Consider the following 16,110-nt stretch of genomic DNA (forward strand, 5'->3'; position numbering starts at 1 on the left):
AAAAAAACAGAAGTTTAAGTATCTCATATTAAAAACAAGTTGACCTAGAAAACAGATCAAGGAGAGATAATTTAAGAATCACTGGACTACTTGAGAGCCATAACCTAAAAAAGAGCCTAGACATTATATTTCAAGAAATCATAAAATTGTCCAGAGTTCTTAGGAACAGAAGGCAAAGTGAAAATAGAGTCACCAGTCTACAACCTAAAGGAAATTAATACTCTCAGGAACATTACAATCCAAATCCAGAGCTTTGAGGTAAAAGAAAAAATACTGCAAAAAGATAGAAGGAATTCAAGCACCCAGGAGCCGCAGTCAGGATCACATAGGACTTAGCAGACAGGACTCAAAAGAAGTGGAGAGCTTGGAATATGATAATCCATAAGGCAAAAGACCTAGGGGAATAACACACCCAGCAAAACTCTGTATAATCCTTTCTATAGGGAAAAAAAGAACACAATGAAATAAAGGAGACCTGTAAGCATTCCTGATGAAAACATCAGAGCTGTGAAGAAACTCTGGAATTCAAACACAAGAGTGAAGTGAAACATGGAAAGGTGATACAGAGAGAAAAGAAAATATGAGTGAGTAATCATCAGAGTAAACAAAGAGGAAGTATTTACATTTTAATAGAGTGTGATGAGACAGCTAGGTGGTAAAATGGATGAAGTACTGGGTCTGGAGTCAGGAAGACTCAATTTCCTGAGTTCAAATCCATCCTCAGACACTTATAAAGCTGGGTGGCGCTGGGCAAGTCACTTCACCCTATTTGCCTCAGTTTCTCCTTCTGTAAACTGAGCTGGAGAAGGAAATGGCAGACCCCTCCAGGATCTTTGCCAGGAAAATCCCAAATGAGGTCATGAAGAGTTAGACATGACTGAAAGTGACTGAACGATAACAGTAAGAAGAACAAGGGGGTGATGACATGTATGTCCTCTTAGAGCCCCACTACCATCAGGAGTCCCAGGAGGAGTCACCAGGAGCGTTTGCTTTTTAAGAATTTCAAAGAAAGAAAGGAAAAGGAAACACTGAGGGAGGGGAAGGGAGAGGACGGGTGGGAAAAATTCTCATGTTACATGAGTATGTAAGTAGAAGACCACATAAAAAAAGAGGAGGAGGTGGGGGGGACAGGTGACACCTGAACCTCACTTTTATATGAAGGAGCCAAAGGAGGGAAGCACGCACACACAGAACTGAGTACAGAAATAAATTTCAGAGGCAGCCAGATGGCGCAGTGGATAGAGCACCGGCCCTGGATTCAGGAAGACCTGAGTTCAAATCTGGCCTCAGACACTTGACACTAGCTGTGTGACCCTGGACAAGTCACTTCACCCCACTGCCTCACCCAAAAAAAAAAAAAAAAAAAAAAAAAAAAGAAAGAGAGAAATTTCATTCCAAAGGGAAACAAGAAAGAAAGGGAGAGGGGAATAAGAGGGAGGGTGGGTCACAGAAGGGAAGGGAGGAAGACTCAGAGCCTAGGAATGGGCTGGGGAGAGGAGCCCGGGGGCTGGGCATGTGAGCTTCATAGGAGGGCCTGACGCTTGCATTGGCGCACTGATCGAGCCTGATTCTGGGGGATTCATATATACATACTTAACACGGCTGATACTGGAATTTGTTTGGACTGCACGTTTTTCACAAGCATTTTGTTCTCTTTTCCATCCGGCTCCCTCCAAGGATCCTCCTTCACTTTCACCAGCCGCCTCACCTGAGCTTGCCCACTGCATTCCCCCTTCCCTGCCCTCAGCTACGATGCAGCTGGCTTGACCTGGGAGGACTCATCCCAGAGACCAAACCCGAAGGATGGATACCTGAATTTATTCCTCAAAGATGAGCCAACTCTGACCCAGGTACCCCTCCTCATCTCTGGGATTCTGAATCCTGGGTTGACATTAAAAAACAAACACACACCTTTTCCCACCTTCCACTGACCGCTCCCATATTCCTGCCCCCTTTCAGCCCAGCCCCACAAACATCCTGCCCTTCCACTGTGCCCTCTGCAGTCCCTGCTCCACCAGGAACAATCGTGCCTTCATCCCCACTCCTTCCATCTTCAGATGACACAGCCTCCCAGGCTGGCTGCGCCTTCCTCACTCCCTGGCATCACTGCTTGATGTGGCAAAGTCAGACTATGCCTTCCATCCCGCCGTGGCCACTCGCAGGCCCCGCATCACTCAGTCACCGCCCCCCCCAAAGTTACTGTGCAATGAATATCCTGGTCACTGGTGTCCACAGGCCTCCAGAACCCTGTTGCCCTCCCTTCCTTTCTTCTGCTCCAAGCCTGGCTCACGGTCTCTCTGCAGCTCTCTTACTTTAACATCTACAGTGACAGTCCGTCCAGCCAGACGCCACAGGCGTCTCTCCAGCTCTGTCCTGGGCCCTCCGTTCCCATGGACCCAATGACCACCTCTAGGGTGATGATCCTCAGATCTGTCTTTCCTGCCCCAACCTTTCTCCCGACCTCCAACCCGGCCTCTCCAATGGCCTTCCACTCATCTCAAACTGGACATCCTGGAGACATCTCAATCCAACCTCTCCCAAGATGGCGCTCATCATTTTCCAGTCACCCAGGCTCACAACCTAGGCATCCCTGGTGACTCCTCCCCCTCCATCTCTGTTGATTCTCTCCTCTAAGAAGGCCACCCCTCCAGGGACTGGGACTGGGGGGTGTCTGGCCCCTCCCCCACTCTGCCATCCAGTGACCTCCAAGGCTCCACGTCTCCACTCTGGGTGTTTTCTCAGGCTCTCTCACTCCTCACTTCTGCCTCCTGGCTGCCCTGGTGCCCTTCTGCCTCTTCTGGGACCATCTCCCGCTGTTCCCCCATCTATCTGGTTGGGAGCTGGCTGTTTGCCTGTGGTCTCCCCTGGAAGACCAGGAGCTCCTCAAGGGCAGGGACTGGCTACTGCCTTTCTTTGTATCAGAGCAGCAGCTGGCACACAGTAGGTGCTTAATAAGTGCTCACTGGGGAGAGAAGTTGAGCTTCTCCAAGTGCCGGCTCACACCAAGCCTCTATCTAGCGCTTACTGGGGCCCTGACTCTTGGCCTGGACCCTTGAGGACACACTCCACCTTTCGGGACTGGCTGTGGACACCTCCTCAGGTCTTGCTGACGCCAGCTCTGCTGGTCCCCACCTCGGCACTAGGCCGCCCCCCCCCCCCCCACCCCGGCATGACACAAGTCTTGCTGACTCACTGAAGCCAGGGGGTGATTCCAAGAGGAATTACCTTGTAGATTCCAAAGAAGCCCAGGTCACGGACCACGGACAGGGCGCTGACGCGAGGGCCTGTGGTGATTTCTCCAGCCACTTGTAAGCGGATCTTGACGATTTCTAGTGGGTTTGTGAAAATCACCTGCGAGCCTCCGGCCTGAAAGTCAAAGACAGAACCTTGAGAAAAGCGACGCCTGCAACCCAGGGCCCCTTGCCCCTCGCCCCTCACCAATGAATGCCCGGGCTGGCCCCAAGATGCTGGCATCCTATTGGGGTGGAGGGCACAGGGGAACCAACAGGCAGTGTGTGCGTAATGTGACTGGAGGAGGGGCACAGGACGGGACCCTGAAGGAGGCCAGGCACATCAGGCAGGGGGCAGAGCCTGGGCAAGAGCTCCATTCCCACGCTCTCATTCATAACCACACGCTGCCGTGAACTTCAACCTGACAGACGCAGGATTATGGCCAAACAAGGAGCCCCCCTCCCAGCCACAACCCTGACCCACGTGAGAGGAGGAGGGAGCCCTGTCCCCAGGATGGCTGGTGCAGGGCACGGGCAGGGACGGAGCAGAAGAGGATGGGTGCCACCTTGGGTTCTCATCCCTGACGGGAAGCCCAGGGGAGGCAGACGCAGGAGGGAGCGCGCCCACCCATCAGGAACGCAGAGGGAGAGAAGCTCCGTAGCGGTCAGAAGAGTCGGTTTTTAGAATTCTGCCAATCCTGGCGGTCATTCTGCCTTCACTTTGAGAGGGAGCTTGGCCTTCCGGCAATTCCAAATGAGCGCCGACATCTTCTACTAGGCAGCCACGTTCCATGGGAAGCCCAGCCCTGTTTTTTGGCACAAAAGAACCATCAAGGCACCGGTGTGCAGCCCACGCTGGCAAGAATTCCCAGGGTTCAAGAGGAGCTAGGAAGGCGTTTCCTGACACTTCCGACGTTGAAAAGGCAGAATCGGCGTCCGAGAGCCATAGGCAAGGCAGCCTCAGAGTCTCCAAGGCACCACCTGAATGCAGATGCTTATCACCAGATGAGTGATCAGGGTGCAACTGCGCCCTCCCTTAAGACCAGACTTTAGAACGTTCTCCCCGCGTCAAGATCAAAGCCAGTTCAAGAGGGCAGATTGCCGACAGACACACCCATTGTGTCTTGTGGGGACGCTGCTCACTGAGGTTCTGCCTCAGTCGTCTCCCTAGGGCGTGAATGGAAATGGAACTGGTGGGGAGCAGTCCGTGGCACTTTAATGCAAGGGCACACACTCCCTCCTCTTTGGGGCCAGGTCTGAGCCTAGACAGTGTGGTGGGGGAGGCTCACCAGAGGGCTTCCCGCTTCTTCACTAGCTACCATTAACAGGTAAGGGCCAACATTTAGGTGAGCTCCGTGCCAGGCACTATGTGAAGCAGTCCACAAACATCATTTCATTTGATACTTCAACAACTGTGGGAGGCAGCTGCTATTACTATCCCCATTTTACAGATGAGGAAACCGAGGCAAACAGGGTTAAGTGACTTGCCCAGGGTCACAGAGTTAGCAAGTGTCTGAGGTCAGATTTGAACTCACAAAGATGAGTCTTCCTGACTCCAAGCCCAGAGCTTTATCCACAGTGCCATCTAGCTGTCCTAGTATTAATAATTTTTTCATTCATTCATTCATTCATTTGTTTGTTCTATAATCATTCATAAAACTGCCCAGATCTTAGAACCAGAGGGCAAAGAGGAAAACAGAAAGAATCTAGCGGTCACCTCCTGAAAATACCCCAAAATGAAAACGAAAACTCCCATGTATTTCGTAGCTAATGTGTGGAGCTTCCTGGTCAAAGAACAAAACAGAACAAAACACCCACTAGAAGCCAGAAAGACAAAATCTGGAGGAGTCCAACTGGACCACAAAAGATTTCGTGGCCACCACCCTGAAAGAGTGAAGAGCCTGGAATATGACCTATTGAAAAAGAAGAAAAAGAGGCAAAAGCTCCAGGGTTCTAGCCAAGAACAACTTACCCAACAAAACTGAGCATAATCCTACAGGGGAAAAACAGACCTTCAGTGAAATTGAGGACTTTCAAGCATTTCTGAGAAAAGACCAGAACTGAGCAGAAACTTTTGATACATAAACACACACGTGAAAAAATAATCCAAAGGCACGCGACCTGATGAGGAATCCTAAGAAACACAACGAAGAAGAAGGCTGATATTCTAACAGAAGAGATGGTACCAACATCTCCTCGGTACTGTAATTTCATTAGGGATGAGGAGTCCTAGAAGGAAGAAGCCAAGCAAGGCAGAGAGGGGTGTGGGGGGTGTGGGGTGTGTGTGTGTGTGTGTGTGTGTGTGTGTGTGTGTGTGTGTGTGTGTGTCTGTGCGCATGTTATTTCTTCATGGTCTGAAAAAAAAGGAAAGGGAGGAGAAAAGGTTTCCCAGGGTAAAAAGGGAGAGGAAAGTTAGGGGAAATTCTCACATTTCATGTTCCTCTAAACACAAAACAATCAGAAATGAATGTCACACAATCACTAAGACCAAGCTTGGTCTCAAAACAGGGATGTAAGAAGACCCCTGTCCTGTTCCTCTTCAGAGGGGAAGGGTTCATGGGCGTGGAACACTGCATATGATGTTCAGATTTTTTTTCTCAATGTACTGATCAACTCTGCTGATTCTTTCTTTTACTCATCTTTTAATTTTTATTAAAAAATGCCATTTTCAGGAATAGCAAAAGGAAAGGAATAGAAACAGGAGGAAATCCAGGCAATGTAAAAGGAACATGTACACGTGTAAAAAACATGTGTAGCTTTAAAAAGAACAGCCACAGGAGGAAATGAAAGGGATCGGGGCTGGCTATCTGATTTTCTAAAAGGCTCTGCACAGCCTTTGTACATCCTCCCTGGAAGTCCTGCTGATGCTGCTGGGAGGCCACGTGGGTGTCCCCCCCAGCAGGGCAGCAGAAGACATGCATGTGCGTGGCTGTGTCCCAAGGCTCCTCACACCACTTTCCTTGGTCATGATAATTCACTGATGCGTCCATCATGCTCTCATCAGCTCTTCACCAAAGTGAATGCAGGGCAAAGTATCTGTCTCCTAATAACCCAAACCTGCGTGTTCTAAATGCTGGGAATATCGCACCGGTTTTAAGCCACTCACCTGAGATCCACTCCGGAGTTCCCTCTAGAAAGGGCCCCTTGAGGACATCGGTAAAATGAGCTGGAGAAGGAGATGGGCAAACCGAGAAACCCCAAGAACTGGATGTGCCGGAAACGATGGAACAACAATGACAACAACAAAAAGAGACTATGAGGAGGCACATCTCAGAGGCTGGATGCCGGGGAACAGTTCTGAACCGTCAACTCTCCCTAAGCGGAACGGTCTGCCTCAGAGGCGGTGAGATGCCCTCTCGAGAGACGGTTTGCTGGGAAGGAGACAGTGACTGAACTGTGCCTTTAAGAGCCAAACGTAATGTAGGCGAGCTCTGGAGAAGTAAAAAAGGAAGAGGGTAAAAAGAAACATCATGCTCCTTCGACCACAATGAAATGACAGAGAAGTCTATGAAGCTTCTGTAAGCAACTGGTAGCTTACAGTCATTCTGCAGAGATCATTCCTTGGAATGGCTGAAGAGAGGACCAAAGCAACTTATTTTCAGGGATAATCAATCTTTTTTTTCTTTTTTTTAAGTGAGGCAATCGGGGTTAAGTAACTTGCCCAGGGTCACACAGCTAGTAAGTGTCAAGTGTCTCAGGCCGGATTTGAACTCAGCTCCTGACTCCAAGGCAGGAGCTATATCCACTGCACCACCTTGCTGCCCCTTGGGAGAATCAATCTTCCTCCCACTTTAAGGAAAAAAGGATATGAAGACGGTGCCAGAATGGGCTGGAAACAGCTACAGTGAGGCTCTGAGGTGACTGGCAGTTACCTTTCTCATAGCCAAAATATTATAAGTAAGAATCTGTCTTTGTTTTCTTAGCTAACAAATTATATATTCAGTATTTAATCATTAAAGGACTTAACAGAGAGTTATAAGTAGATACTATTGGGAAAGAGCTTTCTCCAGTTTATTTAGTAAGTACTATTTAATAAATTCAGGTGGGGGGCAGCTAGGTGGCACATTGGATAGAGCTCTGGCCTTGGAGTCAGGAAGACCTGAGTTCAAATCTGGCCTCAGACACTTGTTAGCTGTGTGACCCTGGGCAAGTCACTTAACCCTGACTGCCTCACCAAAAAGTAAACAAACAAACAAACAAATAAATTCAGGTGGGAGTTTGAGGCAAGTGATGAATGACACAAGCTGCAATTTTAAAATGAGTAACAAAATGTCCAACTTTGCCTCTGGATCGTCCAATGCTCAGGATACAAAGCAGTCTAGTAGCAGGCTAAATAAAGGGGGACCTCCATGTGAATGAGCTTTGCTCCCCCCCCCCACCCTAACATGCTGGGCCAGTGGTTCTCAGGGAGGACCTAGTTCTTCCCCCTCAGCACAGAGTTCCTAGTTCTCCAGCGGCCAGCCCTAGGAGCTGGGGGCTCCTGGCACATCTCCACAACCAGCCCTCCGACAGCCACAAACGGGCTCTTCTTTTTTCTGCCAGCTTTCCCTTCACAGGGAAATAAGAGCCTACTTCAAACACCCGGCCAGAGGCAAAGTGCTTCTTTCCTGGCCTCTGGGACGACGCCTCCAACAGCCTGTCTTAGAAACAAAGTCGGTCATTCCTTTGGGTCCACTCTCAACCTGCCAGGACACTGATGGCGAATGAGACTGCTTTAAAGTAAATGTGCTCAATGTGACAGTAACACAATCGTGCCATTTCATTCTGGATTCACACGGCAGATACTTCAAGCTACTTAAAAAATTAAGTGGCAAATGTATATGAAGAATATGGATCTTGATATTTTAATTATGCTCAATTGAATGTACTCAGATTTAAAGTGCTTTCCTAAGTGACATGTGCTAAGAATATCTAATTGCACACTGACATTCTGAAATGTGTCCTTGCACATGTCAAAAATAGATGAATATAAAGTTATGGAATATGACTGATTTTTAAAAACTAAAATCCCAACACATGATTACTGGACAAACCATGGCCTGATTCCAGATAAAACGTGGCGTTTTGTCCTTGGGGCGAACAGGAGAGCATGGCCAGTATCTGGTGACTGATGACGATGAATGAGACGGTTGCCGTCTGTGCCGGGCACCATGGAATCAAACAGAAGGCATACCCAAAGCTAGTGAGACAGCCCCCTGCCCATCCGAGAGCAGAGATTCCATGTGGGAAGCATGCGGCTCCACGCAGCCCAGGCTCCACCTCTGGGGGGGGGGGGGACGAGGAGGGTGGGGGGCGGGGGGGCGGGGGCGGGGGGGGGGGGGGGGGGGGGGGTACACGAGGATGATGATGGCCGGAGGGCAGGGGCCGGTGGGGAGATGGCTGAGGTGTAACATCCAAAGTCTGGCCAGCCGTCTCCAGAGAGGATGAGGAAGACGCCACGGCCACATCAGTGGCTGAAGCAGGCTGCAGCAAGGAGGACCATCACCTCAGCTAGGAGGTCAGACCCGAGAAAACCCAAAGAGCCTCGTGCCCCGGCCCAGTGCGGGGAGACCAGAACCCGCCGCCAGCCTGGCCTCGCCCTGGCTCACGGCTCACTGACAGTCCACACACTCTTGCAGCCCCGTCTCTCTTCAGGAGTCTGGCCAAGAAACCCAAGTAGAGTGGGCTCGATTGACGTCAGTAAAGCAATGAAGCCAGAGACCCGTCAGCTCTGTTAACGCCCTGGCTACTTCACCGCTCCTCTCAGTGTCTCTTCATGACTTACAGACCCTTCTATGGCTCAGGTACCTGAGCTGGGGGAAAAGTGGGACCTCATCACTCTTCCCACTTCCACATCCTAATCAATCCCTTGTGAGTTAACTCGACAGCCAGAGGGGTGACTTGGGTTCCAACAGCCCCGTCCCTTCCCGAGGGGGAGGAAGAAAGCACAAAAGAAGCGTTGGGATGGCCAGAGACCTCGGGTCTGGGCCCAGGCCTGGCCCTGATGTCGTATATGCCCTCAGCCAAGTCACCGCCACGAGGGTGGCCTCCGCTTCCACATTTATGAAATGGGTCCTTTCCAGTGCTAAAATTCCACGAGTCTGCATCTAGATTCTGCTGCAGCTTTTAACAAGCAAAAAAGTACAGAATGCCCCAAGTTCATCTTGCAGTCTGCTACATCATCTACTAGATACTAGCGCTCAAGATGGAATTTTCTTATTTATCCTCTCGCCCAGCCCTGACCCCCAGCTCAGCCTCTCCAAGGCAGCCTCCAGACCTTGACCAAGCACCCAGAATGGGCTAAGGATCCTGCTCCAGGCCAGCGCCAGGGACACACAAATAAAGCACGAGTTTCCCCGGAGCTGATAACACACCGGAAGAGACCAAGCCCCAGAGATCGCCACGAAACACTGGTGGGTCCGGCAGGCGCACACGACCAAGCCTGGCATCGCAGAGGATATCGTACAATCACGGCCCCAAGCTGGACCAGGCCCAAGAGGCCGCCTCGCCCAGCTGTTCTAGGCAGCAGAAAATGCCTGCTTAGAACCCCGGCTGACCCCCTTCTGATGAGAGGCACGCCGCCTCAGGGATGAACAGACACTCAGTATGAGAGGGACACAAGGGAGGAGACCGATGGTGTCAAAGTGCACCAGAGAGCAGGATTCGCCGAGGAGAACCTCTTGAGCAGAGGTTTGAGGAAACACAGCCTTCGGAAGGGGTCTGGACAGTCCTGGAGGTCTCTGATCTCTCTGTCAGCAACCCGGAGTGACGCCTGGCTCGTGTGGGAATGGCGACAGAACGCAGATCAGCTTCGAGGGCACCAAAGCGAGGGAGGACTGCGTCCGGCCCAGCTGACCCCCATGCGAACTATTATTTTTGGTTTTTCTCCGACCGACTCTAAGAAACCAGAGTTTCTCCAGTGTGGGTGGCGCGTGTCTTGTCCGGATGCAGCCGTCCGCCTGCTGTCTCCCCCAAGAGACCGGGAGCTGCTTGAGGGCAAGCTGACCCTTTCTTGGCACGTTCAGGAATTAGCACAGTGCTTGGCACAGAGCAGGCACTCGATAAACGTGGGCTGAAGAGGAGGAGTACTGGTGGGACTGCTGGGGCTGGCTGACCTTTAGCGCCCCCCAGAGGTGGAGAGAAGGCACCAACGGCAGCTACTCCTCCCTGACAGCGGGGAGTGAGCTCCCCATGAACTCTGGAGGACAGCTACCCGCCCCAGAGGGGCTCCCTCCCCCCGGAGGTCTGGAAGGACTCATCGGGTCTCTTCACTGAGCTTCTGGCATTCTCTAGACGGGCCAGCGTGGGGCCGGGACACACGGGGCACTCCGAGGGGAAGAAAGGCACCAGCCCGTGTTGGGCTGAGAAGGTCTGCGATGCAAAAGTGCTCAAGATGGTGGCAGGAAACCCAAAGGTCAGGTTCTCATTAAGCTACCACTTGCTTACAAAGACTCAGAAAACACAAGCCCTCATCAGCCCTAAAATTCCACCAAGGAGGAATTTAATTTCCTAAAGCCTCACTATCGCCCATTATAAATCCCAGCAATTTTCCATGCTACAGCAGCAGAGACTTAAATGAGCTCAGCCTAAAGAAAGAGTTCTCATTTAGGGGACCCTGCATGGGGCGCGTGGGCTCTGCGGGCAGACCCTCGGGGGCACAGCTCTTCGTCACCCCCCAAGGCCTGTGGGCCAATTTGTTCTGATTCAGTCCCCGATCTCAAGACGTTTCCAAGTCAAAGGATGTGCAGTCTGGAGTATGTGGGCATCTGGTTTTCCACAGTGGATGATCGATCCCCTTACAAATTCACAGTGGGGCAAAAAGCGGTTATCGAGAAGGTCGGGGAGAGACGGGGGACATTCCCCACCGGCCCCGGTCAGACCAAAGCCAGGTCCCGATCCCGCCACCACGCCGCCCTGGTCGATGTCTGCGTTTCTCCTAGCAATCTCCAGGCCTCCAACGCCTGCGCCATTAACTCTCGGGAGCCGAGGGCCAAGGGCCCCCAGGACCACCCAGGGAAGGCTTGAGGCCTTCAGTGGGAGACAGACCGCCTGACGTGAAGACTCCTGCTTCAGCGCCAGCATATGGGCTTTGGTGCTGGTCTGTACCGATGTGCGATGGCCTCACGCCCGTGAAAGGATAGCTCCACACACAAAGAGCTGCTCTATTGGCCTGTCCTGGCATCTCGGGGTGGGGGGGGGGGCGTGCAGCGAAGGTGGACTCAGGAAAGCCCAAGGGTGAATCTGGCCTCAGATGCTTCCTTGCTCTGTGATTCTGGGCAGGTGACTTGGCCTTTCTGGGCCTCACCAGTCACCTCCTTCCCAGGCTGCTCGTGAAGTGCCTGGCACACAGTAGGTGCTGTCACATGAACCACATGCTTCTGCTTGGTTTCCTCAACTTTCCCCCTAAGATGGGGGTACAGCAGACTCTGCCTCGCAGAGCTGTCGTGATGGTTTGTCAGAAGATGCTTAACATAGCTCGTGGTGGTGGGGAGGAGGAGGAGCTGGGGGACGGGAAGGGGGAGGAGGGAGGGAGAGGAGCCCTATCTAGAGGCCAGGCAGAGGTGGTGGCCAGACTTCACTAACAGCACTGCTTTGTTACAAAGACAGGCCTTTAAAAGAGTGGGCTTGACTCTCATCCCCCAGACGGGCCTTTCCCCTGGGGTGAGAGCAGCTCACATCCGAGGCTGGGGGGCAGCTAGTCCCAGGAAGCGATGCCACAACGCTGGTGACTCTACCTAGGATGGTGGCCAATGCTCCAGCAGCGCCTGGCTTCACACACTTTCACACAAGGAAAGTCACTCTCAGGGCACATTCGTGGCCAAAATGTGGAGCCGATGCTCCTAATTAACTTCCTGCTTCAAAGACCAAGAGGAACTCCTCTTGTATCCAGGCTGTCAGCGTCCTGCCCAACAAGTCTGAGATCCCCGGGGCGGGGTGGGCGTGGCCAGCCCCCACTAGCTCGCCGCGGCTTCCCCGGCCTCTCCTTCCAGCAGGCCACAGGCACCCTCTTTGCCCCAGAGGTCTCCGGGGAGCCGTAACAGGTCAGTGATCAAATGCCGTGAGCAGTGAAGCAGGGGCCGGGCCTGTCCCCTCGCAGGAGAAGAGTGGAAAGCTAAACCTGCCGCGTTCCTGCCTCACTGAAATGATCGACGAGGGAAGGGAGAGAGATTAAGGGGCAGCGTCCCGTCCACACCTGCGTTAACCACTGACCACACAGCCATGAGCTCTGCCTACACCCCCAGCCTCTGCCCTGGAGGGGGGCTGAGAAAAAGTGAGTTCCTCCATGCCAACGAGGGGGGCCACCTCATCTCTAAAGGAGATGCCCCATACTTTGGCAGGACACCCCATCTTTCTGCGGCACTGGCCAGCAACAAGACGGACAGGGCTGTGGACCTCGGGGTGGGCGGCTGCGTTAGTCACCTAGAAGACACCATGCAGTGAGCCAGGACATGCCAGCCTCCCTGCCTAGGGCTCAGAGGTGGGGAGGGAGCTCCCTCCTGCAGATGCAAAGATGGCCAGAGCGCGAGCACATGCAGAACGACCCCAGGCCTGAGGCGGTGACAGTGCAGACACGGGACGGGACGCACACAGCAGGCAAGAAGGCCAGAGTGTTTACCGGTCTCCAGGAGGAGCAGCTGGCGCTGTCCTATGGGCTGGCCTGCGGTTAAACACAACGCCTTAGTCCGCGAAAGTACAAGGGGAAGGAGGATCCACCAGAGCCCGGCACGAGTACTCACACAGCCACCAGCGAGGATTTCCGCTGCCAGGGGGATAGAGCCATCTTTGCGTTCGAACTTGTCGCGGACAAAATCATTGACCTGAAAGACAGGAGAGCAAAGAACGTGAGCAGCACGCCCCAGCGGATGCCTGGTGGACACGCACAGCGGCGCCCTGCACACTCACCGTGAGCTTGATGGCCTTCTCCGGGGCGACCCCCAACAACTGGGGCACCAGACCTGCGGGCCAAAGAGCACAGGCACGGTCAGAAAGGAGGCATGCCCCAGCCGCTCGCTGCCCGCCCGCCTGGGAGCCGCCTCGCATTTGGGGTGAGCATCCAAGGGCGGACAAAGTCACGAAAAAGGAGCCGCACGCAGCCACGGATCCCTCATCCCACAGACCGCTGCCCTGTTGTCAGAGGGCTGACGCTGGAGCTGAAAGGCTGGAATGCCAGGGAATCCACTAGACCACAGCCTTTGGGGACGAAGGGCCTGCGACCTGCCAACCGTGTGACTGTGGCCCAGTCCTGGAGGCTCCCAGGGCCTCAGTTTCCATATTTAAGAGATGAGAAGGTGTCTTTCTGTTCTACTGCTACTGCCCTAGAAGATGCAATGAATCAGGTGAGGCTTTCTCGCCCTTCTGCCATCCCTAACACAAGGGACGACGGCTCCACCAGCCTCGGTGTGCTGCAAACAGCGGGGCTCAGGCTGCTACATCCCTGTCGAAGCTATCAGGTACCTGTAAAAAAACCACCAACCCCAAAAGCTGATCAGAGGCCAGTGAGGTAATCCAGACCCTGCAATCACCAAAGTGAGCAGATCTGGACTGGACGGGAGCGCGCAGCAGAAAGGACGGCCAGACCGAGATCCACCAGCGCACACCTGGGCTGGCAGCACTGGACATACAGGCACACAGACACACACAAACAGAATGACACACAGACGCACAGACATGGATACCGTGCACAGCTATACAGGGAGGGAACATTCATTTGTTTCTGGCATCATCGCAGCTTTCCCTGTTCTTCCTCCCCTCTGCCTCTCAGGAGAGCAACCCTGTATTCTACGTAACAAATAGAAAATAGCTAACTTTTAAAAGACCTGGCACAGCCACTGGAAAAAGTCCGGCATGTGTAATGGGGCCACCGCCATGGAGCTCCCACCTCGCTAGGCAGAGGCGACTCGGGAGCGCCTTCTGCCCTCCCTTCTTCGAAGCGTCCTTCTCTGCTACCGGCGACGTCTTCATGCTTTCCATAGCCACGGTCGCACTGTTTTCTGGGCTCTGTGTCAGTTCTTAGGGTGCTTTCCATCCTCAGAATTCGTCACCTACCTCAGTTCTTAGGGCACAGGAACTTTCCATAATGCTCCCGTGCCACCGCTGGGCTAGCCATCATGTCATGGAAGCTCTAACTATTTATTCTGTGTACATGGGGACTTCCGTTTTACCAATGGTCTCCTGGAGCACACCTCAAGCCCAGTCTCTGGGTCAAAGGGCATGGACATTTTAGTTACTTTACTTGCACAATTCAAAACGCTTTTCCAAAATGGTTGTACCAATTTACTACTGCACCAACCATGTACCAGTGTGCCTATCTTCCCACAGCTCCTCCAACACTGACTACTGCGATTTTCTGTCATCACTGTCAATTTGCAGGATTAAGGTAAAACCTCTGAGTTGTCTGGATTTACAGTTCTCTTATTAATGACTCAGAGCAGAGGTGACCCTATGTGGTCCATAACACTCGTGGGAGCAGCTCTATGCAAAGTAAAATGTATTTAAATGGACACTGATACGTTGTTTTTAAGTCAATTTTGCTGCTCCTGTACAGGGATCCTTATACACAGCTTACTGGTCCCTGTTTTCACTTGAGCTTGGCACAGGTCTCTCTCTCTCTTTTTTTTTTTTTGGTGAGGCAATTTGGGGCTAAATGACTTGCCCAGAGTCACACAGCTAGTGAGTGTTATGTGTCTGAGGCAGGATTTGAACTCAAGTCCTCCCGACTCCAGGGCGGGTACTCTACCCATTGCGCCAGGTAGCTGCTCCTATCTTCTCTTTTGTAACTGTCTCTATCCCTTGTTTGGTTAAGAATACATCTCCTGTTTCTCTTTTTTAAAATTTAATAGTCTGATCATTAATAATGATTAATTAACCATTCATACTGTGTGTCCATTTAGATTGTATTGTGGAGTATGGCATAAAGCATTGGTTGAAGCCCAATTTCTACCACCCTGCTTTTCAGCTTTCGTAGCAGTTTTAGTCAAACAGTGAGCTCTTATCCTGATAGCTTGGACCTAAGGGTTTATTACATACTACCTTACTGTACTCATTTACCTCTGTATATTGTGTATCTAATCTGTTCCACTGATCACCCTATTTCTTAGCCAGTATCAGATTGTTTTGATGATTATGACTTTGCTTTTTTTTTTTTTTTTAAACATCAGATGATTTTGACAACTGCTTTAAGATACAGTTTGAGATGTGGAAATGCTATTCCCCCTTTATCCTTACTTCTTTTCATAATTTCCTTAATATTCTAGATCTTCTGCTTTTCCAAAGGAATTTTATTATTTTTATCAAGTTCTACGAAGCTTCCCTTTGGTAATTTGATTGGTATGACATCAAAAGCGTAAATTACTTTTGGCAGTATTGTCATTTTTATCATATTGGCACAGCCCACCCATGAGCACCAAAAAGCCCTGCAGTTACTAGGCTATTCTTTATTTCTTTATGGAGTGCTTTGTGATTGGATCTATACTTGTCTTTTGTGTACTTTGGAAGACTGATTCTCGGATACTTTATACATTTTGTAGTTATTTGGAAGGACATTTCCCTTTCTAGTTTTGCTTCTTGTATTTTGTTATTATTACATAAATGTCGATTTTTGAGGGTCTATTTTGTAGCCTGAAAGTTTGCCCAAAGCTCTTAACTGTCTGTATTAGCCTCTTTGCTGATTTCTTTGGATTTTCCAAGTAAACCATCATGTCATCAGCAAATGGGGATAGTTTTATCTGTAGAAGGGAAATTCTAAACCAAGCAAGAGAAAGGGGTGATCGCACAATCACATAAAATAGTGAGGTACAGTCAGAGAACTTGAGTTTGGATCTTTCAACTCTTTACTTGGGTGACTGTGGGCAAGTCACTTCCTATCTGAGGTGCCTCCTAGCTCCAAGTCCCATAACGAAAT

General features: G+C 51.3%; 1 protein-coding gene across 1 annotated transcript in view; it reads right to left on the reverse strand.

Annotated features, from left to right (window-relative positions):
• The window catches only part of SLC25A13 (solute carrier family 25 member 13), an 84,720-nt gene that overhangs the window by 12,427 nt on the left and 56,183 nt on the right, over positions 1-16,110 (reverse strand). Inside the window, exons 12-14 of the mRNA XM_027848855.1 lie at positions 13,113-13,165; positions 12,947-13,027; positions 3,226-3,366 (exon numbers count right to left, since the gene is read on the reverse strand). Coding sequence (XP_027704656.1) covers positions 3,226-3,366; positions 12,947-13,027; positions 13,113-13,165 — 275 coding nt within the window. The remainder of the gene's footprint in view (positions 1-3,225; positions 3,367-12,946; positions 13,028-13,112; positions 13,166-16,110) is intronic.

This window comes from Vombatus ursinus, unplaced genomic scaffold, assembly GCF_900497805.2.
Source record: "Vombatus ursinus unplaced genomic scaffold, bare-nosed wombat genome assembly UNPS02006874.1, whole genome shotgun sequence".
NCBI classification, from domain to species: domain Eukaryota; kingdom Metazoa; phylum Chordata; class Mammalia; order Diprotodontia; family Vombatidae; genus Vombatus; species Vombatus ursinus.